Here is a 23,111-nt window from a genome sequence, read left to right as displayed (position 1 = left end):
GGTGCTGACATGGTCGATTTTAATAATATTTTAATATTTTTAGAATTTTTTTTTTATTCCCTTCTTCCTCCAAACGGTTGCCAAATTGCCGACCCGCCAAAGGCCGTAGTCGGCGAGGTCGGCCTTGCCTAGGCCGTCGCTTGCCTAGCCATGGCGAGGTCACCTCGCGGTGTTAAGGGCAAGGCTGACGTTGCAGAGAAAGAGAGAGAGAGAGAGAGAGAGAGAGAGAGAGAGTAAAAAAAATATCTTAAAATATAATTAAAAATTGACCGGCGTACACGTCGGCACCGACCGGCCAAGTTTCCTTGAAGGACTGAAATGATACAAATACAAAATATTTAGGATTGGGTTGGCATTAAAAAAACGATTTAGGATTGAATTGACATAATTGGAATAGGTTTAGGACTTTTTGGGTAATTTTTCTAAACTTGTTTGCTAGAAAATAAAAAACCTAGTACCATACATAGACCCATTCCTTTTCCAAGAGGAACTACCCAGCATTAGTGATTGCCTCCTATTCGAAATTTCTGAACGACGGAAACTTGGAAATGAGGCGAAAAAGGAGGAAAAGTTTCCAAGCTGCTTAGCTAAGATCAATCGTCTTCCTTTGCACGAGGGTTCGTCCAACGTAACATTACCAACTACAGTATCAATATCCCGGTCCAAATGGTACGAGAGGCAAGCACATTACATGGCATTACTCAACTACAGCCCATGACTGATTTCGCTGATGGGAACCCCATTTATTCTTTGACAACAAGCCCCCCCACAAAAAAAAACCACAAAAAAAAAAAAAATTATTCGGACTTATTCCTAAACATAATACGGACTCATACATGCGTATTCGTACACTTATCCAGTATTCGCCACAAAATTGGTTCCATGAGCCGACTTATTCACCTCCGGCAGCGAATGGCACTTACAGATCTCAACTTGGTGGACTCAAGTGGCTCCTGCCTCGTCATGACCTCTCAATAATCCATCACCTTATGTCCCACCGCTGAAATTATGAGCAGAACCCCAAGTATCATCCGAAATGGTCGGTTTTCTAAGGTCTATGCTGACTAGAAAAGTTGCAAGCTAAGCACTTGCTGAACCAACAGCTTCTCCTAGAGAAACCGCGTCGGGGACAGAGTCAGCTCTCATCTTCGTCATCGTTTTCAGTCTCCCAAAGGAAACTAGCATATGCAGCAAGAATATGGCTGCAGAAAAAGAACGCAAAAAATCCAGGTCATGTTTTGCAGCAAGCTCTCCCTACTTCAATAAATGCAAGCAAAAATTATTAGTATAATGACGAAGGAGAAGCAAGAATAGTTAAAAGTAAAGGGACAAAGTAACCATATGGTTGCTAACAGATACCAGTTTTGGTTCAAAACTAAATTTTCCTCCAAGCATTTCCGGTCATGGACTTGTCGTGACTTATTAAAACCATCAATAGAAAATCAATGTCACATAAACAAGCACAAAATGTGCAGTCCCTAGGGTTATGGATTTGAAGCATCTGATGTGCTTTTGCTTTTTATGCTCACTGATTTCCCGTAAAATGACTAAAGGAGCATCTACCCATATGAAGATAATGCATCAGAGTCCTCCATGGCCAATGGCCACCCACTTGAGACCGTGGCCTCAACTATATCAACTGTACTTGATCTGTTAGATAATCATAGTCGATGATAACATCAGTATTCCCATTGCTATTTCAGAACCGTGCGTGAGATTTTCACCTCGACCCCTTTAGTCACTACGAACGCCCTCAATCAATGTAATGGGATGTGTCTATTTATCTATCTCTTGACTTGTGAGAGAGTAAGAAAACTGTTGATATTTGACGCTTATCTATAGAATTTAGAGAACGGTACAAACAAAAAGCTCACCTCTCTGTAGGAGTCGCTTGAATAGCTCGTTCAAAATAAGATGTTGCCTTATCATGGTCACGGTGAAGTTGCCAAACCAGCTTAGCAGACATTACCAATGCTTCAACATCCATTGGATCAGCAAGAATAGTACGTGAATAGTACTCCTCAGCTCCTTCAAGATCTTGCTTCCCCTGTAAATAAAACAACCAAGTAAGTGTGACTGAGACTACTAAAAATGAAAGGAAAGAATATGAATTATGTGCATGACATAATCACGATTCTTGTTTCAACAGGTTGCTGCAAATATCACTATGTCCATCAACATAATATCATGCCAAGATCCAGATGTTGAGCTAGACCATAGTATTCATGACAAATAAATTGAAGGCTATTATCCTTTTCCATTGGTCCCATGATCCTCTAAAATAATATTGAGAACCAGAGATAGAGGAAGGTCGAAGAAGAATTAGGGCCCCAAGTACCGCTATTACCTGATATAAGAACTGAGCATAACTTCTCAGAATCAAAGGGTTGGATGGATCTTCCTCAATCATCTGTTTATAATTTTCTTCAACATTTTTGCCGTCGGTACAAGTTGCAGTAAAATTGGCAATGTCAAACCCGGTCACAGGAATGTCTTTCTCGGAGGTCAAAACGTCTTTCTCATCCAAGTTACCCTGCTTCTCATTAAATACACCTTTCAGACTTAGTTTTTTTAATACAGAAGATATAAGGACATTTGAAGGATATGGAGCACCTGGAGATGATTTTCTTGTACTCCATCTGTTACATTCTCATCCTCTATCTCCCAAAGGAAACCAGCATATGCTGCTAAGACATGGCTGAAACAAGCAAAGAGAAAACTGTTATGAACAAAATTTATACTGCACCCAGCACCTGAATCTTCGCCACGGTAATATATAAACCAAAACTTTTCGGGCACAAAATGTCAGTCAGGTAATACTTTGCCCCAATCCCAACAGAAAGGAAACGTAATTGCAACGGTTTTCTACCAGTTCCCTTCTTCAGAGCCAAGAACTAAATCCAAGTGAATGAAAGATGTTTGTGGTGTCACATTAGTTTGATTTTTGGCATAGAATATACATACCTATCGTTTGCAGCGGCTTGAGCTGCACGCTCATAATAGGTTAAAGCTCTCTCTTTATCATGATAGAGATCCCAAACTATTTTAGCATACTGCGCTAAAATCTCACCATCTTCGGGGTTGGCTAGTGTAGCACGATAGGAGTAATCCTCTGCTTCATGAAGATCCCCCTTTGACTGTAAGTAAAGTTCTCGGTTATGTAAAAGAGGTATCAGCGAAAAGCCCGTCTACAGATGATGACCACACAAAAATATGGACTTTCAGTTATAGCGCAATTGTACACCTCTATCCTTTCCGGAATATGTTTAGGAGCAATTAATCATGGACTAAACATCTCTGCCTTAGTTTAAACCTAAAAGAACCTCTCCAAGATATATCTCGGGTTATCTGTTTTACCGGAAACAAGTCCAGGAATCTGCTTTCCAAAAGGAATGTCTGTTGTTGATGATTGTAAAAGGTAAATGACATTCATTCACGAGCATCATTAAACCAACAGGGGCATGAAGAATTTAAGAGAATCAAGAATTCCTATTGCCCCGCTTCTCCCTACCGGTGTAACAATGCCATCAACTCCAGCATCGTTCAGTTAAGACTCACAGGCTATAAATTGGGAGCTCAGGAAATGCTGAAGATGCAGGAAATAACATCCACAACACACAACAAAAAAGTGAGAACATTCACACTATTTTGCTAATAACAGGTATTTTCAGAAATAGTGACCAAAGCTGGCAAAATCCTTAACCGCGAGTGATGCACGTTAAAAAGTACACGAATGGATCTTTTTTGTATCAAACACATGATGTTCGGGAACCAACACTAGAAACTCACACGAACACGAAAATGAGCCACATCGAACCTGCAAAACCTGAGCATAGTTCCTCAAGAACAGGGGATGGCACGGAAACTCATTCACCATCCTCTCGTAATATTCCTCCGCGTCGCCCAAGCCGTCAAATTCCGGCGGATTCAATGCGAGACCGCCGTTCGATTCGCCGCCGAAATCAGCATTCCCGATTCCGAGACCTGCGGCGATATACATGGGAGGGCTCGCCGGCTCGCGCTCCACATCATCGCCAGCACTCGAGTCATTCCTACACCCCGACTCCTCCGCTCCTCCAGCGTTGCCTGCGCCATCGTCATCGCCCTCCTCCTCGATCGATCCCATCGCCTTCCTCCCGAAGCTGAACTCCTCACTGCAGACGGCCGGTACGCCATCCGCGATCGTCGTGGTCGTCCTCCGGAGCGCCTCGCCCGCCTCCGAAGCCTCCTCCGGGCGGTGATGACCGTCTTCATCGTCGGTCGACACGAACACCGAGAACGAAGGGGCCGATCGCAGCATCTTGACTTGCTTCGGATCGCTATTTGACGGGCCTGGCCTGGCGTGGCCTGGCCTATGTATCTGCGAATCTAGCACGAAGCTCGTCGATCAGTGACCTCTAGCTTAGCTCCGCAGAGAAAAGGTAGGAGGTCGGAGACGAGTTGCAGAGAAGTTTCGGGATGAGAGAGAGAGAGAGAGTTAACTGTCACGTCAAGTACTTGTTTTGACTTCAAAGATACTGTCTGGCGCTGCTAAACAGAGTTCCATATCACATAATAATCACCAATTAGAATATAAACTTTGTTTATAAGTCATCTCATTCTAATTTTCAGTAAAATTGTTTTACTAAAATAAACAATTTTACTGAAAATATGTATACTGAATGTTAAGTATTGATAAATTTGGAAGTTCCTCATAAATATTTGATATGTATTTCTTTTAATACATTGATGTTGGTATTTTACGTAAGATGATTGTGATGGGGACGTCGATCCTAAACGCGCACCGCAAGCTTTTGCAAATGGAATGAGCGAGCTCGGTTTGTGCTTATCACTATATCTAGTGATCAGCTGTCGAGCGTTTACGTTGGCAAATAGGATTGAACATATACTTTCAGCTACGGACTATGCTTTGTTATGTGCTTTTAAGTTTTTGCTTTCTTCCGCAGATATTTAGGATTTGCTAGAATCGAAATCCTTCTATGTACATCTTGATTATTCTGATATATGAATGGCTTCTTTCAATAAAAAAAAATATTAAGTATTGATATTTGTAAAGTCTGAAAATAGAAATAAAAAGTTGTTTGATTTTAATTACAATTTGTTTGACTTTATAGGTTGATTTCAAGAGAATAACCGACAAGATTTTAATTACCGCCGATTATTTTTTCTACGCAATGAATTAAGTGATTGCTTCCTTACTTATCTCTGTAAATGACCTTTTTTTTTTTTTTAACTTCGTCGAATATTTTAAGTCATTTTTAGTTATATTTATCGAATAACCTAAATATTTATAACAGGCAAGTGAGTTATTATACAATTGCAAACCCATTATAATTCCTTTTTGCTCTCTACCAAAAACAAACCAAGTAGACACACAAAATTACATGCTTTTTAGATCTTTTTTTCTTTTTTTCTGAATTTCCTTGTAACAAGAAAAAAAAAAGATATCCTTAGATAGAAAAAAGCGCAAAAATATTGGAGAGGAAATTAAAGAGAGAAAGTAAATAAGAAAAAGAAAGAAAAAAGGGGTTTAAATGTTGCTTTTCACGAGATTGCATGAGCGAAGCAAAGCGATCAAGCTCGACTTCAAGACCGACCCACCGTGCGATTTTATCGGATCCAAGTCCAAACCAACCCGACAAATTGATTTTTTTTTTTTTTGGTCAGAACCCGACAAATTGATTGAGTTGCCAACTAATTAGAAAAAACGTTAAATTTCTAATTACAATCGGTAAATCGTCAAGTTTATTCGTTGTAATTCCATTGTATACTTTCCATTCCATTGATTTTTTAGACTCTATTTGTTTTGCGAAAAGATGAATGATTTTTCAAATATTTTTCCAAATTGATATCTTGTATCGCTTGCAAAAAATTGGACGAACGAAAAAATACTTTCATTTTTAACGTTGTCGTGGACTAATAAAAATAATTTTTTTTATTGATTGACTAAATATTTCAATCGATATAAGTGGTCGTTTTTTCGAAAAGAATGTTCTTTAAATTATTTATTTTCCTGCATTAGAAATTATAACAAATAGTTTGGCAATTCGAAGGCGGAAGATATCTACTTATATGAAAGAAAATGTCATGTCATATATTGGAAAATGATGGAAGTTCTTCCAGAAATATATTTTTTGCCAAACAACTTACCGAGAGAAACCACCTTAATTACGTAGTCCAACATGAGCCAAATATTTTTCTAACAAACGTTAGCAACATTAAAAAAAAAAAAAATTGTTGTGGGTTTAAATTTAGTCAGCTTAGCGTAGCCTCTCTGTCCAACCAACCTAGGCTCCTGGAGAGTTTCGGACATGACCTGTTACCCAACTAGCTTTCGAACAAATATAACCAACGACCGCCATCGATTTCGCTCCTTGATTTATATTCCTGCCACCCCCGTCTTTGATCCCCTTGAAAGAGCTGGATGCTAGCTAGCTTCGGAGTCACCTTCTCTTCGGCGGCAACGGCGACGGCGACGGCGGTACCGCGACCATGTCCTCCATCATCCTCAACCCCTTCCAGCTGCTGGAGGTCAACATCATCTCCGCTCAGGACCTCGCCTCGGTGAGCCGCTCCATGCGCACCTACGCCGTTGCGTGGGTGCACCCGGACCGCAAGCTCTCCACCCGCGTGGACAGCCACGGCCGGCGCAACCCCACGTGGAACGACAAGTTCGTCTTCCGCGTCGACGAGGAGTTCCTCCGCTGCGACACCTCCGCCGTCATGATTGAGATCTACGCCGTCCACTGGTTCAAGGACGTGCGCGTGGGTACGATAAGGGTCCTGGTCAGCAACCTCCTCCCGCCCCCGTCCCGGCCCTTCCGCCACCAGCAGCACATCGGGATGCGCTTCGTGGCTTTGCAGGTGCGCCGCCCCTCGGGGCGCCCGCAAGGGATACTGAACGTCGGCGTCGCTCTGCTCGACAGCTCCATGCGGAGCATGCCGCTGTACACCCAACTCAGCGCCTCCGCCGTCGGTTTTCAAGACCTGTTGGGTAAGCCGGACATCGTTCACGATCACAACCAGCACATTCACAACCCTCCTCAGCAGCAAAATCAGAAACAACCACAGCAAATGCAACTCTCTACCGTCGTCGCAAAGCCGGAGCTCCGGCGTACCAAGAGCGATACGAGCTCGATGCAAGGTCCGAGGCAAGCGAAAATGTTGAATCGAAAGGTGTCCTTCCGCGACAGGCCGCATTCTATAATCAACGCCTCAGAGAACGACTCTTCCACCCCAGGGAAGAAGAAAGGGTCAATCTCATTGCCCAGTTCCATGGTCAACGGTTCGAGTCTAGGGGTTTCGATCTTCAAGGGTAAAAGTGCAAAGACGAGCTCAGTGGCTGCCGGGTCGGAGGTCGGGGTCAAAGGGAAAAAACCTGAGAAGAAAGATGCCAACTTTGCCAAGCCCTCGGATGCCGGGGCCATCCAAAAGGTCAGCGGGAAGGCGGTTGCCAAAAAGCACGGGCTGGAATTCGGAGATCCGAAGAAGCCCGGCGAGCTGTGCATTACCGAGTCCGAACTGGGGCCATCGCCTTCGGAAGTGGCGGTTGCGACGGCGAAGGAGAGGATGTACAAAGTGGTGGACGAGACTGAGAACTCGGCGGTCGGAGGGTGGAGCTTGAACGAGAGCGTGGAAGGCTTGCAATCGAAGCTGGAGCGGTGGCGGATGGAGCTCCCCACCATATATGACCGCAGCGAGTACACGAGCTACGGGCCGAGCGTCAAAGGTGGCAGCGGCGGCGGCGGTGCTGGAGGCATCGGAGGCGGCAGTAGGCATGCGAGGCGGCACACCGAGGGCGAAAGTGGGAAAGGGTTGTTCTCGTGCTTTAGCAACATATGCGGTTGCCAATGCTCCATCGTTTGCGGGGGCGGGGGCGACGTGAGTCCGAGGAAGAAAAGGGCGGGCAGACGCCGCCGACGGAGCACATCTCCGGTTAGTTCCACCTTTGTTTGAAAGGGTTATTGCATTTGTAAGTTACATTGTGATTATATTATATGTTACATTTATCAATCATGACAATTCGAGTCATGTAATTGATCATTACATAATCATAATTTTTCCAGGATTTTTTTCATGGGCACGATTGTTTTGATTCTAAACAAATTTGGACAATTAGAAGTCAATGGGGAAAAAAAATTCGTTAATTTTTTTTCCAGACCGTCTTACTCATTCAATTTCCTATCAAATTCTACCGTTATCACAATCTTAAGCAGCAGACATAAAACCTAATACAATATTGGGCTGTGGATTTACAAATTGGATAGATCAGAACAAGGTAACAAACTCTTAAATTTGACCCCCTTCCGGAAGAAGATCCATTATAAAATCTGACATGAACATTATCCTCAGAGCACATTTGAATGTCACAGATTAACCAGTAAAATTAAAAAGTTTGCTTCCGCGACCATCGGTTGTGTGTCAGTCGCCCAAGGATCACATATATGCCGGTTGTCATTGTCGTCACCAGAAAATGGCAGCTGCCACGGAGTTGCCTTCTCCGCGGTCTACATCGCCCCATCTTATTTGTGACGGTCATCAGACATCGGGTTATCTCACTTGGCAAGACGTACAATCAAACTTATCCAAAATATATAATCGAGTCGAGCCAATGCGATTCGAACTTGTATCACCTTCCTTTGTTCGAATTCGAGCAGAATCGTTGAAGCTTGAATTTTGAAGCGCGAAATTGATTTTGACGCAAGCGCAAACCCCTTACTTCAATTCCAACCTGTTTCCCCCACGAACAGCGTACTGGGAGGTGAGGCTTTGGATCTTCGCCTCCTGCAATTCACCTCAGAGACGGGGAGTTTATGGTCGGGAGTCCGGCGATATAATATTTTTATATATTTATCTTTTTTTTTTTCTTTTTCCTTTCATTTTGTTTTCTTTTTTTACCCTTCCCTCTTTTTCCTCCTGTCGGTCGCTGGATATCAGCGACCATCCACCTCGTCGGCAAGCGAAGCTTGCTTTCGCCAGCCTAGATTTAGGGTTGGCCAGCATTCAAGTCAGCGTCGATCTATCAAAATAGACCGGATGGATTGAATTAGCATGATTACAAAAGGTTTAAGATTGAATCAGTAAAAAAAAAAAGGTTTAGGACTGAATAGGTTTAGGAATTTTCAGGTAATTTTCCCAAACAAGACTAGTCCGATGTGGCAAAAATGATTTTACATATGAGAAGGAAACGGCGTGTCCTATGAACAGACACAACTATTATTAACATCTATTGCGAAGAAAAGTTAAAACAATGGTCGCTCACAACTTTTCACATACTTTGAAAGTTTAAATTTAATGCAAAAGATGAAGAAAATACGTCTATACCGGAATCATATTTATGCTTAGCATGGGCTTAAAAGTGTACAACATAAGTCTTCAGTAAATAATTCGCTTTTATGTACTCATTATAAATTCATGAGCAATGTCAATGTGCTTTTCCTATCTTTTACAGTCTTTTTTTTTCCTTTTTACATTTGGCTTAATATTTGTACAAAAAAGTTGGCTTGTCTTGATTTACATCACTGTATTCTTTTAACCAATACCTCATTTTTTCTTTCATTAGTTATTTATATTTTTCATATAATTTAGTATGATAGAAGAAGTTAATTTAGGTTCTCTGTTGGTGACTTTTCATGAAAAACTCATGATTTGGAAAAAAAAATATTTCATAAAATAATCGCTTGTACCTCTCGTAAAAGAAGTTAATTTAAGTTCTCTGATAGTGATTTTTCATTAATCATAATAATAAAAGAATTGACTCGACATTTTTCTATGCTTAAGATAGATTTAAGAGTGGGTGAGGCAAGTACTTCTATTCTGGTTCAAGGTTTCTTTTGTTTACCGGACAAATGAAGTTGTTGTAACGATAGCTTAACCGGCAAGTCTTTCAGATTGTTGAAGAGTAATCCCAATACATAAATACATATGGCCTCCGGCGCTTATTGGCAGTTCAGCCAATAAAGAATATCTCTCTCTCTCTCTCTCTCTCTCTCTCTCTCTCAGCACATTAATATAGGGCAATTAAAAGCAACTAAAAATCCCAAACAATACTTATCGTGACACGTTTACCCTAAACAATTTTATGTGACACAACAAATTCCAAACTCATACCTGTGTGACACAATTATCCACCTTTAAAATTCTATCAACGAGAACCGCTAAAAATCTACTTATATGGGCGCTAAAAAGCAAAATGGTGTCGACATCTAACGTGGCTTAAGTGGAATAAAAACAATAATATTTTGGCTAAAAATCACCGACGAAACCTTAAGGGAGAGTAAATATATCACATAGGTATAAGTTTAGGGTTTTTTATGTCGCAAGAAAAAGCTTATGGGAAATGTGTCGAGGTGGCCATAGTTTGAGGTTTTTGACATTGTAAAAAAAAAAAAAAAAAAGTTCAAGGTAAAATGTGTCATGGCATAGGCTATGTTTGTTTCACGGAAAACTCGAGATTTGGAAAAAAAAATTCATAAAATAATTGCTTGTATTTCTTGTAAAAATGAATGAATGAAATTATTTTCATCATTCACGAAAATAATTAGATATAAATCTTTTCGGCAATGAAAACATCTCCCGTTCACTAATTTTCCTAAATGATATAATCACTTATTTTTCGAAAAATATTTTTTAAAATTAAATTTTTCGTAAAATAAATGCAACCACAATTTAGGATTTTTTTTTTGTGACTTTTTCCTTAATGGATACAGATGTCAATGTCACGATGGTAAAAGAAAAAACGAATGAAAGAAAGGTTCAATCGAAGCATAAAATGAGAGAGAGAGAGAGAGAGAGAGAGAGAGAGAGAGAGAGAGAGAGAGAGAGAGAGAGAGGTCATCGTCTCTTCCTTCGTTCCCGGTGTCACGCGCGTTGGAAACACAAAGACAATCAAATGGAAGATTTTGAAGGATTCGAAGCAGCCACCAACCAGGACTCTCTCTCTCTCTCTCTCTCTCTAGATCTCCTTCCTCATAGATTCCCATCTGACCCATTCTCTTGCTCATTCTATTTTGTTACCTGGGAAAATGGAAGATTTGCAGCGTACTGCCAAGGCCTACTTCGACGCGGCTGCCGATAACGTCAAGCAGATGGCGCGGGACTTCGTCGCCGAGATGGACCACGACGGTGACGGCGCCGTGTGCCTCTCGGAGTTCCTCTGCTTCACCAAGGTCAAGGGCTACGGGCGGATGAGCAACCCTCACTTCTTCAAGCAGCTCAACACCAGCGGCGCCGGGAAGCTCAGCTTCGACGAGGCCATCGCGTTCTTCTACATCGTCACGAGCGCCAGGCCTCTGTGCGACGGGTGCGGGCGCCTCGTGCTGGGGATGTTCTTCACGTGCGTCAAGTGCTTCGACGACGCCGGCGAAGCCGAGGCGTTCAATCTCTGCACCGACTGCTTCTCCCGCGGCAAGTACACGCACCCGCACGATCACTTCTTGGACAACTTCGTGCTACTCGAAGCCAAGAGAAGAGAACTGAAAGAGGAAAGAAACGAGGCAATGAACCAACCAGTCAATCGATGCATTCGCAACAGTAAATTTCTCATGCAACAACACTTCTGAGGAACGTATTTGTTTTGTTTGTTGCCAGTTTCGGCCACGGGCGACTGATGCTGATACCTCCACGTCCCTCGTGATCGTCCCCGTCGATCCCGGCCACGCAATATTCACGGCAAGTTCTGCTATTCTTTTCTTCCTCTTCCTCCTTGAGAATGTGGAGTTAACGATAGAACATCTTCCTTAACTCAGTTTATATAACTTTTGCAAGTACAGTTGAATGACTTTCACTCGTGTTTTTTCCAGCAAGTTTGCCGGGTTGCCATTGACGTCGCTGTTGGGTTGGCGACCAGATTCTGCACCATAATGTGAGAGAGGCTTGAGTTGAGACCGAGGAAGGAAGCGAGTCTCAGTTGGTCTGAGTCTGATGTGTTCTGAGTCTTCTATTTCGCTGTTGCATCTTCAAGCTATTAATGAAATCTTATTTTGACAACAGAAAAAAAAAAAAACAAATGTGCTTCTATTCTCTATAATGACAGTGCAATTAATAGGGCCAAGCATAATGGACCGATCGGTAATTGCTCGGACCTGTCGGTTGAGTCTTAGTTTTTGGAGGCATCAGTCCGGTTCTCGATTTCTTAAAATTGATATCGGTTATGGTTAGATCGGTTCCCGATTCCAGAAAAGAACCGGACCAGATTGAATAATGTTTTATTTTTCAAAAAAATTCCTTAATTAAAACCTAAACATAAACCTAAGATATTTAGTATGATTTTCAGGTTTAGCGATAAAGCGATGCAATTAACTTAAGGGTGGCCCGATGAATATGTATCGATACAATTAAAAATTTAACGATATATTACAGAAAAAATGTGATTGACTCACTGTTTGGATAGCTTGAAAATAGGATCGGAAGGTCAATCCGGTCCGATTCTCGATCTTAGGGTGGGATCGGATCGGACCGGAAATCAATTACCCTTGGCAATTGTAGAAGTGGGACCTAATTTTTATTTTCATGAAAAAAAAGTGGAATTATCGAAAGGATACATGTCGGATTATCATTACGCATCGCTTAATAAACTAATCATGAAAATCGGTTTCGAATGAATTTAGTGTCGGATTATCATTACGCATCGCTTAATAAACTAATCATGAAAATCGGTTTCGAATGAATTTAGTGTTGGCCCTTTCATTATCAGCAAGTGCAATGGGATGCCTAAGCCCTTTACGTGCAAAGGAATTTGTGAGAGGGAAATTTTTGTTTCGTTTTTCTTCCTCTCCCTTTCCTCCATGTAAGATTAGATGTGATCTTTGAGGGAGGCATTGTCGGAGGGATTGAATACTATGGGATGATGCCAAAAAAGTTTTGAATTTCAAACCTTTCATAGCTTATCATGAACAAAGACAACAAATTTCAAAGCAAAATTATCAAGTTACAAGTTATCCCTCAGTGAAAAACCACTCAATTGATGAAGGGGTTAAAAAATATTTTACGGTGGATTCAAGGTAAGTCAGACAATAAAGTCTTGAAATCTTTTAGCATTTTGTCCGTCGAGTTGTAACAAATAAGTGATACAATTTTGGTTTTTCGGTCAGAAGTAAGTTATGTGGTTGAATCTAGACATACTGGCTGTTGATTTGTCAATGACATAGAATGGCAAAATTTTCCATTCAATTTAACGTTACTCTCGATTTTCATTAGAAAATAAGATACCATTCGAGTTTCATCATTTTTGCACGGTATTTACTTGAGTGTTATAAATTTTGAAATCAATCACTTCAACGTCGCAACATGCATCATTCACTTCAGTGCTATGTCTACTCAAGCGAAAGTTCTCTAAAAGGTCCCGGCAATCGATTTGAAAAATAATGCACAAAAATTATGATACTCGTGACGTCGTCGTTTTACAAATTTGTGGTTTCCGGGCCTGGCTGGACTTAGACAAATCACACCTTTGTCCGAGCCCGGCCCGAAATCTCCCCAGAGCTCAAGCCCGCCCAACTATGGTGTTGCAGAAAATCACAGTGCGAAACGAAATCGACTTCTTCGCAATCCCGCAGTTCACCGCCCTCTCCATTGACTCTCAGACAATCTGATCTCCGCCAAGCTGATCGGAGGGTACCAGAAAAGCTTCACACGAGAAGGAACACCAAGAAGCTTGTTTGGTTTTTTCTCTTGGCGGAGTGATTTTCGTCTGAATCTCGATCGCGCCCTGATTTCCCCGGGAATAAAGAGAGGGGAAGACAATGTTGGAGAAGATCGGATTGCCGGCGAAGCCGTCGCTGCGAGGGAGCAACTGGGTGGTCGATGCTTCTCATTGCCAGGGCTGTTCCTCTCAATTCACCTTCATCAATCGCAAGGTTCGGTCTCTCTCTCTCTCTTTCTCTCTCTTCTGTGGCGTCTGATGGTTGTTTCTTCATTTGATCATGGTTGTGTTGATCTTGCCAAGTGTCTGATTTGGGCGTGTCCCGTTTGATCTAGAGTCTAGCGACTGGTGTTTCGTCGAGCTTGTGTGCGTGTGAATTTTGGGCCTTTTGCGGTTTCGGATGATATGGTGACGTTTATATGTTCGGGGATGTGCAGCATCATTGCCGTAGATGTGGGGGCTTGTTCTGCAACAGCTGCACACTGCAAAGGATGGTTCTGAGGGGGCAAGGCGACTCGCCTGTTCGGATTTGTGACCCGTGTAAGAAGCTGGAGGAGGCCGCAAAATTCGAGCTGCGGCACGGTCACAGAAGCAGAGCCGGGAAAGGTACTGCTGGTTCAGTCTTGTTTTGTGCAGAATTGGCTTGTCGAACTCACTCTCGAGCCGCCTTTAAATATTATGTTTGTTATGGTTGTGATTGACAATGTAGGCTTTGGCTAATTTTAATGCTTGTCATTCCTGCCCTCAAGCTTCTGATGGTTTAGGGGTGAGGAACTAGCTTTGACACTTATACTGTTTCTGGATGCAGAGTAAAGTCTGGTCGCACAATATCTGTTTACTCTGTTTGATCTGCTATTTCATTAATTGCCTTCGTGATTTTGCTCTTTAATTTGTTACTGCTTCCAACTTATCTACTGTTCATGGTTGAAGTCTCCTTTCTAAAGCTATTGCGTCGTAACAAAATAAATTCAGTCTCCTGTGTTCTTTTATTTTATTATGCAGGTGTTTGTTTTCCAACTAAATAGAACTAAACATGAAAAAGGTCTGTCAGGCACAAGCTAACTTAGGACGTGGTACTTGTAGAAATAGCATTCCGATTATTGCTGGACTGCACGGTTGACTGTTTGAGGAAGCTGTACCTGTTTCTCACCATAACTGCACAGAGGGATTACAACCATGACACTCAAGCCTGAGAAGGATTTCTAAACCCCCTGAGCAACCATTGTTCTCAGTCTTATATCCCACAATGCAACCAAAAACACACAAGCGCGCGCGTGTGCACGCACACCATGCATTGATTAATGGTGGTAACAACCAATCAGCTTTCTTGTATCCCCCACAGTGGCTATGCCAATAGTTGTGGTTGTGCGATTCACCTGTACGGTTGCTACCTCTGCTGGTAAAACTACTGCTAATCTGCTACAAAATAGAGAGAGACCTCAAATATTTGATAGGTGTAACGAAGATGAAGCTCAAACCAGATTATTTCGCCAAAGTTGCTTGCTTTGGTATGATTTGTCTAGGTTCCTGTGGTCGATATGCAGTTTCATAGTTGACTTGCTTTGGGATGATTAGTCTAGGTTCCAGCAGTCGATATGCTGTTTCTGATAGTTAGTTCTTTTGAAAATTACAGGAAGTTCAAGAGTTACGTCGAAGAATGAGGACGAGGTTTTAGCCCAGCTTCTTGCCAGTGATGCAAAGGGATCCTCATCAGGAGCAGATTCTGATGCCAACGTTGTTTCTGGTGTTGAAAGGACAATAAGCGGTGCATCGAGTTTCAATAGTCAAGAATATGTTGATATGGACAGCTTGGTAGGTAGAAGATGTCTATTATATGTTGGCACCTCTCTTGCTAGTGGACTATATAGCTTCTGCTTACACTTTAAGCACTTTGCTGATGAACGTATTTATTTCCCATTTTTCAGAGAGAGACAGGATCTGCTACCCCTGAGGAATTGCGTCAGCAAGCTGTCGATGAGAAAAAGAAGTACAAAATTCTGAAGGGAGAAGGCAAACCTGAGGAGGCCTTGAAAGTCTTTAAGAGGGGGAAGGAACTGGAGAGGCAGGCTGATGCTTTAGAAATTGCATTGAGGAAAAGCCGTAGAAAGGTTTTGCCTGCTGAGAAAATGATCTCTGCAGAACCTGGCCGAGAAAACAAACCCCATGTGGGCAAGGATAAGGAAAAGGATGACCTTCTTTCTGAGCTCAAAGAATTGGGGTGGTCTGAGATGGATCTTCACAATGAAGATAAAAAGCTTAAAAGCGCGACTGTGGAGGGTGAACTGTCTGCCCTTATTGGAGAATTGCCTCAAAAGCCTAATGATGGCAAGACTAAGCAAAGCACGGACAAGACCCAAATAACCGCTCACAAGAGAAAAGCTCTCATGTTGAAGCGCGAAGGGAAGCTTGCTGAAGCCAAGGAAGAATTGAAGAAAGCTAAAGTATTAGAAAAGCAGGTTGAAGAGCAGGAACTTTTGGCTGGGGCAGAAGATTCAGATGATGAGTTGTCAGCTTTAATTCGAAGCATGGACGATGACAAGCAAGAAAATCTTCCTCGGCAGCAACAACATGATTATCGTTTGGACGACCTTATAGGTGTTGCAGGCAATGTTGATGGGGAGAGCGACTTTGAAGTCACAGACGAGGATATGGCAGACCCGGAAATGGCTGCTGCTTTGAGATCCTTAGGCTGGGCTGAAGAATATGATACAGAACTAGCAACACAATCACTTCCTTTTGACAGAGGAACACTATCTGCTGACAATCCTTCGAAAATCAAGGCTTTTGGTCACAAACAAGATGGGAATGCTTCTACTCTTGTCACTGAATTGTTTGTCAATCAAGGCATCCGTAGTTCACTTGATGGGGCGCCACGGAGAAGTAAAGCTGAAGTTCAGAGGGAGCTCCTGGGTTTTAAAAGGAAAGCTCTTGCTCTGAGACGTGACGGTAAGAATGAGGAGGCAGAGGAAGTGCTGAAAATGGCAAAAACTTTGGAGGATCAGATTTCAGAGATGGAAGCATCAAAGAGCAAATTTAACACAGCGCACGCCAAGCTCGAAAATAATAAAGTCAAAGCATCTATTGAGAGCTCAGTCGATGCTGAACATGAAGAGGATGTGACAGAAACTGATTTACGTGATCCATCACTCCTATCAATGCTGGAGGATTTGGGCTGGAAAGAAGAAGCACCTGTAGCGGCAAAGGTGCAAGAAGTAGCTTCTAAGCGAATCACAGACGATTCACTTCAATCTGTCACCGAATCTACAATTGTATCCTCACCTGTTGGTTCCTCTTCAGCCCCAAGAACGAAAGCTAAGATCCAGAGGGAACTCTTGGGATTAAAAAGAAGAGCGCTTGACCTTAGACGTAAAGGAAAACTAGAAGAGGCGGAGGAAACTTTAAGGATGGCCAAGGCATTAGAAATGGAAATCGAGGAATTGGAGCTTCCGAAAGGACCTCAGCTTGATGCCTCTGAAAATAGGAATTCTGAGAGCTTAAGTTCTTCAGTTAGGCATGAGGAACATGGAAATCTGGATAATTTGGTCAAAGTAAACGAGGGGTTTACACGAGGAGCAGCGAGTCTAGATGTTGGACCGATGAACTTAGAGAGAACAAGAACTAACAGAGATGATACTTCCCCTGAAAAATCATATTTTTGGAGACCTGAAGCATCTGGGTATGACAACGAATTTTTTGCCCAAGGTACAGCTACAGGAGCTTCTTCCAGTTCTAAAGTTGTTAATTCTGTTGACACGATGGATTTGCTGACTGGCAATGATTGGAGAAATACGCAAGTATCGGCTGACAAACTAGAAGACAGACCATGTTCTGTATCCCAGTCATCTCAAGAAATTCCCTTGATTCAACCAGGTGCCCCGAGGAGTGCTGATGAAGACAGGACGAGCAAAGATGAAGCTTTGATGGAAAGAAAAGAGACACACGCAAACAAGCAATCGCAGGTCAATGAAACAAATGCTGGTGAAGAACTTCATCAGAAAGGTCAAGTTTCCATTCAACAAGAGATTTTGATTCACAAGAAGAAAGCAATTGGCTTGAAACGAGAAGGGAAATTAGCAGAAGCCAAGGAGGAACTCAAGCAGGCAAAACTGCTGGAGAAGAGTCTTGAAGAAGACAAACCCCAGCCCAGTATGTCAATATCTTCATCAACCATTCCTCCCAGGGAAATAAAGGAGGAGGATACATTAAAAGTGACTCCAAAACCATTATCCAGTCGTGAGCGCTTTAAAATTCAACAGGAGTCCCTCAGCCACAAAAGACAGGCCTTGAAGCTGCGAAAAGAGGGTCGGATTAAAGATGCTGAAGCTGAGCTTGATTTAGCCAAGACTCTTGAGGCTCAACTGGAGGGGTCTGCTTCTCATGATTCTGGTAAATCTTCTGAAGATGGTGTGGATGATGTGGCGATCGAGGATCTTCTTGATCCTGAACTTTTGTCTGCCTTGAAAGCAATTGGAATAGATGATTCTAGTACGGTATCACGGGGACCCAAAAAACCCGAGCCTCTGAAGCACAATCTTCAAAGCAGAGAGAACTCTGGCCAGGACAGTATTCCTCTGGAAGAACAAATAAAGGCTGAAAAAGTGAAAGCTGTTAACTTGAAACGAGCTGGAAAACAAGCTGAGGCCTTGGATGCTCTTCGGCGGGCCAAAATGCTCGAAAAGAAGCTCAACTCATTGTGACAGCAGGAAAAAAGCTTAGTGCAGGAGTGCGAAATCCCCAAATAAGGTACTTTTTGCAGAGGATAGGTGCCATCTCCAAAATTTTATCGACTTTGATCAACATGTGTCCATGGAAACCACAATGTAAATGCCAGAGTATGAATTTTTCGTTTCAATGATCTTTATGTACTTTCACAGATTATTGCAAAAATGTTGCAACATTGCATGTCTTAAGTATGACACTCTGCTTGTCCACAGAACAGTATAACGTATAGTACCGACTAGTTAAGTTTTTAGATTGGATTTTTTACCAAGGTATAATTGCCTAAATTTTTTCTCTGTGCTCCAATTGATATTGATTGCGCTTGTAATTCTTATCTGCATTATTTCCTGTTATCAATGCTCCATTGTTTTTTGTGGGGTTTGTCTAGACCTGATATATATGGACTCCCTCTCCACCTAATAGTTTATGGGTTTGACTTCCTAACATTACTCTTTCATATTGTTTGAGAGTTCTTGTTGTGGAAGTTCTCGTGTGTAAGTTGAACATATTAGCCTTGAAACGATGAGAACGTCCTTTTCGAGCAGAATTCCGTCTCCTCTTTTCTTTTCTTATTTTGTTTCAGTCCCTTGTTCGATTGTTGATATTCGCTCATAAGCAAAGCTGAACATCTCGTTATGCTTGTGCTTTGCCAAGAATGTTTTACAAGGAAAAAGGAAAGGGAGAGAAAAAACAATTCTCGGCTGTTCTTCACTGAAGAAGTTCAAGTAACCTGTTTAAGTGGGCACGGCTGCTGTGTTTGATAACGGGAAATAATGCCTGGACTCCTCTGCCTGTGGATTTATATTTGCCTATTCAATTGGCCTAATTCAGAACATCTCGACTATCTTTTATTTTCTCGTTAGTTTGATGGGTGCTTTTGTTAGTGATTGCTATCTTTGGTTGATGCAGGGATACATGCACTGTCTGGAGCGCTCCTTGGCTCCTCTATTGGCAAAGAAATTTGTGTTCCCTCGGCCCACTTGTTGATCCTTAATCCATGAGTCCGGGTTTGCTTCTCATGGGGAGGAGCAGAGCGACTTACTGCATTGAGGTCAACATACCAGCGTTGCATCTTATTTTGCTATTCATCTGCGGAAACATGTTACGGTTGTGAAATGCGGCATGACTAGCAACACGCCCGAAAAGGGGATTGCGCGGCGTGGGAGCGGGAAATCATGTGGCATCTCGTCGGCATTACGAAATGAAGTGGGTTTTGGTTTCAAATTATTGGAAACATGTCTCATAAACGATCGTGGTGGGATATTTGGCGTGATGAAACATGTCTCATAAACGGTACAGCGTATGCCGAGACGGCTCATCGGGCATCGTCTAATCGCGACATATCTCGTGGTGAAGGGACGACCGCGCCCGTCAATCTGGATATTCCGTAGCAGATGCGAGAACTTTTGTGATCCTATTCTGGTAGCTCATCCTGCCATCCTTTTTTTTTTTCCGACCCAAAAAAAAGAAAGAATTTCCTGCCCCTTTTTTAAGTATAAAAAGCGAACCAATTTCAATGCCACAGTGTAGTAAATCGGATTCTTCTATCTCTTGCTTTCTAATGCAATTTGACAGAATTGAAATGCAGTTTTCTATATTGGCATAATTCGTACTGTCAAACGTGATATCGTGCGGTGGCTAACACCGCAAGTACTGTCATGAACAAATTCCTTCGCCAAGTCCCATGCCCCTCGCATAGAATTGAGGCATTTCCGGATCGGTTTAGATTTTACCTGAAATTTAAAACTTACTCATTAGAATCGATCTTTTAATTTTTGAAATTTAAAATGTAATCTGCATGTCTCGAAAGATGAAACTTATCCCGCCATAGGTTTTAAGATCCATTAGATTTCACATATATTTTTAATTAAACGGTTGCAGTCAATCATCATTTTTAATGATCATCATTTGCTGCTACGATTCATAAATCACAATTTATATATAAACACACAGAAATATAAAAGATTAATAAAGTCAAAGTCGTAGTCATAGATATCGTCGAAAATGAAAGCATTTTAGATTATATATTCATCATTAGACGTCATAGAATATCGCATACCTGCGAAAACATAAAAAAAAAAAAACAGAGAGATATGAAATCTACACATTTGTAATCAATTTTGTTAATTTTTAAAATCTAGAACTTACCGTGCTAAAAAAATAGTTCCGATTCTTCGATTTTCCGAACCATGCTCACCCTCCCAAAAACACGTCAGCGAAAGGAATTTTTGCCGTCTCGCATTATGACGAGAAGCAGATAAATGCACGTCAGATCAGACAGATAAGACGTAAAGAGAACATTTTTATCTTCAGCAGCAGAGGAAAAAGAACCTGGTACCTTCTCGGACATCGTCGTTCTCGGCGCACGATGGCAACCCCACCCATCAATGACGAAGCTGACGAAGTGACAAGTGCCCTCGACACCTGTAACCACGAGCAACCTCCAGAAACGCACCGCCTTTGACGCGTATCTTCTTTTCCTTCTCTATAAGATTCCCCCCCAAACCTTGATCTTATCCCTCGCTGCATGTGAAGCGCGAGACCTCATTTTCCTTTCTTCTGCTCAAATTTTATCCAGAACCCTTCTCGCCTGAAGACGCCCCAAGCCCAACAACACATACGTACACACGAACACCAGCTTCTTCTGCAACTAGAGAGAGAGAGAGAGAGAGAGAGAGAGGCAAAAAATGGCGATGGTGGGAAGGAACTTGGCGGGGCCATTGCTGTTTCTCAACCTGGTCATGTACGTCATCGTGGTCGGCTTCGCGAGTTGGTGCCTCAACCGCTTCATCAACGGCCAGACCGGTCACCCCAGTACGTTCATATCCTTAGATAAACACATCGGGCTTTGTAAATTTAGCACGCGTGACTTCAGTTAATTCATATGTTGAAAGGGATTTTGCCTGATTCAGGTTTTGGCGGGAACGGCGCGACGATGTTCTTCCTCATCTTCGCGCTCCTGGCCGGCGTCGTCGGGGTCATCTCGAAGCTCGCCGGCGCGAGCCACGTCCGAGCTTGGAGGAACGAAAGCCTCGCCGCGGCCGCGTCCTCCGCGCTCATCGCGTGGGCCGTCACCGCCCTCTCCTTCGGGTAATTGTCTTGCTTCCGAATTCTCGCGAAAAGATTGAAGCTTGAAGTATGCACCGAGGTGTTAATATGCTCCTTCTTGTTGTTCTTTTGGTTTGTGCTAATATAGGTTGGCATGCAAGGAAATAAACGTGGGAGGGCACAGAGGGTGGAGGCTGAGGGTGCTGGAGGCGTTCATAATAATACTAGCCTTCACTCAGCTCCTGTACGTGCTGTTGCTCCACGCCGGCCTCTTCGACAGCCGCTACGGGCCGGGTTACGGAGACACCCCTTACGGCAGCGCCGCCGCTGCCGCCGGCGACCCTTACAAGGGCGGCCCGACCACCGGATCGGTAGTCTAGGAATGATGACAATGCCCTCCTCTTCTACTTCGGATATGCACGTATGTTATCATCTATGGTTTGTTTTGAGTCGTGGGAGACAAAAAAATTCACGTTGTCCTTTCCTTTTATGTTTCTCTTTCAAGGTTTTGTAAATAAGGAAAGTAAAAATCGGTGGTAGTTTGCATTTTGTGAGTCCTATGCTTTGCTGTTGGTTGTGTAGTTAATAAGCTTTCTTGTCTGATTAATTATGCTTATTTTATTTTGGTCATTTGCAACCTTTTTTTTTTTTTTGAGTCTCGGGTGTTTGTTACCAGCGCTTAAATTAGAGGAAAAAAAATAAATATCAGAGTTGCTACAAATTATATCTGTCTCTCAATAGCAAAATCTATGTAGTGAAATGAAATCACGAACAGCGCTGAGAAAATAATATGTCAAATTGGATGGAGTGTGCACCTAAGTTGTCGAACCGATCATGCGGTTTTTACGTTACCTAACTTAAGCTTTAATAGTTTGCATTCTTCATAAAAAAAAAAAAGGAGCAAACGGAGAATATGATCATTTTAAAAAAATAATAATAATCGTTTGCATAGTTCACAAAAATAAGAAAATTCTTCACGCAAAGTTTAAATATAAATTATTGTTGATAATAAATATTTACGCATTTTATAAAAATACATGAATGAAAAATGCTTTTGATGTTTTACTAAATGTTTAAATATAAATTGTTAAATAATAATTTTTTTATTAGTTTAAGGATTTGGCGTTTGATGATGTTATGATGATGATTTGTAAGTTTCTTATTTTTGGGAAAATTTTAGATGAGGTTGTTTTTCTTCAAAATAAGAAAAGGGGCCGAAGCGGGTAAAGTATTATTACATGTAAAAAAATAATTATTATTTAGGTTTCATTTATTTCGCGAAAAATGTGGCTTTTTTGGAAAATATTTTTTAGGGAGTCGTTTTTTAAAAATGACAAAATTTTTCGATGTTTGATTAAAATCTAAAATCGTAAGGAAAATTAATTTTTCCCGTGCAAGCGTTTAAATAATTTTTATTTTTTTTAAAAAAATCAATTTTTAATTATATATTTTATTTTTTTATTTTCTTTGGCTAGCGAGGCTCGAGCTCCGCCAGATTCCGGCGAGGCCGAAGTGAGCCTTGCCGGTCTCATGCGTGGAGCATTTAATGGATTTAAACGAAGATCATAAGAAATTGTGACTACCGGGTGATTACAATAGAAAAATAGTTTTGCAATCTGTCTTTTGGTGTGTCTTCCTTGCACGACATGAATCAGTTTATAGAGGAGCTAAGAGTGTGGGAACTGTGTTCTTGATTCGTCCG

General features: G+C 42.0%; 4 protein-coding genes across 5 annotated transcripts; 3 read left to right on the top strand and 1 right to left on the bottom strand.

Moving 5' to 3' along the window:
- Window positions 1–804: 804 nt before the first annotated feature.
- Window positions 805–10,796, bottom strand: LOC115743350. Its single transcript, XM_030678091.2, has 8 exons — window positions 10,774–10,796; window positions 4,409–4,476; window positions 3,818–4,321; window positions 2,965–3,137; window positions 2,614–2,698; window positions 2,348–2,533; window positions 1,875–2,047; window positions 805–1,202 (listed from the first exon to the last, which is right to left on the bottom strand). The coding sequence occupies exons 3-8, from the start codon at window positions 4,298–4,300 to the stop codon at window positions 1,136–1,138; spliced, it is 1,167 nt and encodes a 388-aa protein (XP_030533951.1). The 5' UTR covers window positions 4,301–4,321; window positions 4,409–4,476; window positions 10,774–10,796; the 3' UTR covers window positions 805–1,135.
- LOC115743438 (membrane protein PM19L) lies at window positions 10,783–21,892 on the top strand. The gene is made up of 4 exons (XM_048285987.1): window positions 10,783–10,832; window positions 21,016–21,175; window positions 21,274–21,451; window positions 21,558–21,892. Exons 2-4 carry the CDS (start codon window positions 21,049–21,051, stop codon window positions 21,787–21,789), a joined length of 537 nt encoding a protein of 178 aa, XP_048141944.1. The 5' UTR covers window positions 10,783–10,832; window positions 21,016–21,048; the 3' UTR covers window positions 21,790–21,892.
- LOC115743282 lies at window positions 11,025–11,867 on the top strand. Its single transcript, XM_030678007.1, has 3 exons — window positions 11,025–11,495; window positions 11,590–11,670; window positions 11,802–11,867. The coding sequence occupies exons 1-3, from the start codon at window positions 11,025–11,027 to the stop codon at window positions 11,865–11,867; spliced, it is 618 nt and encodes a 205-aa protein (XP_030533867.1).
- LOC115743435 lies at window positions 13,501–18,632 on the top strand. 2 transcript variants are annotated; one of them, XM_030678205.2, is made up of 5 exons: window positions 13,501–13,856; window positions 14,080–14,248; window positions 15,276–15,454; window positions 15,568–17,453; window positions 17,532–18,632. In XM_030678205.2, exons 1-5 carry the CDS (start codon window positions 13,743–13,745, stop codon window positions 18,337–18,339), a joined length of 3,156 nt encoding a protein of 1,051 aa, XP_030534065.1. In that variant the 5' UTR covers window positions 13,501–13,742; the 3' UTR covers window positions 18,340–18,632. The 2 variants fall into 2 exon arrangements, with proteins under 2 accessions (XP_030534065.1, XP_030534063.1); XM_030678203.2 differs by having other exon boundaries at window positions 15,568–18,632.
- Window positions 21,893–23,111: the final 1,219 nt, after the last annotated feature.

This window comes from Rhodamnia argentea, chromosome 1 (assembly GCF_020921035.1).
Source record: "Rhodamnia argentea isolate NSW1041297 chromosome 1, ASM2092103v1, whole genome shotgun sequence".
NCBI lineage: Eukaryota > Viridiplantae > Streptophyta > Magnoliopsida > Myrtales > Myrtaceae > Rhodamnia > Rhodamnia argentea.
The sequence above is the reverse complement of the archived record's forward strand: the minus strand, read 5'-3'. Positions and strand labels throughout refer to the sequence as shown.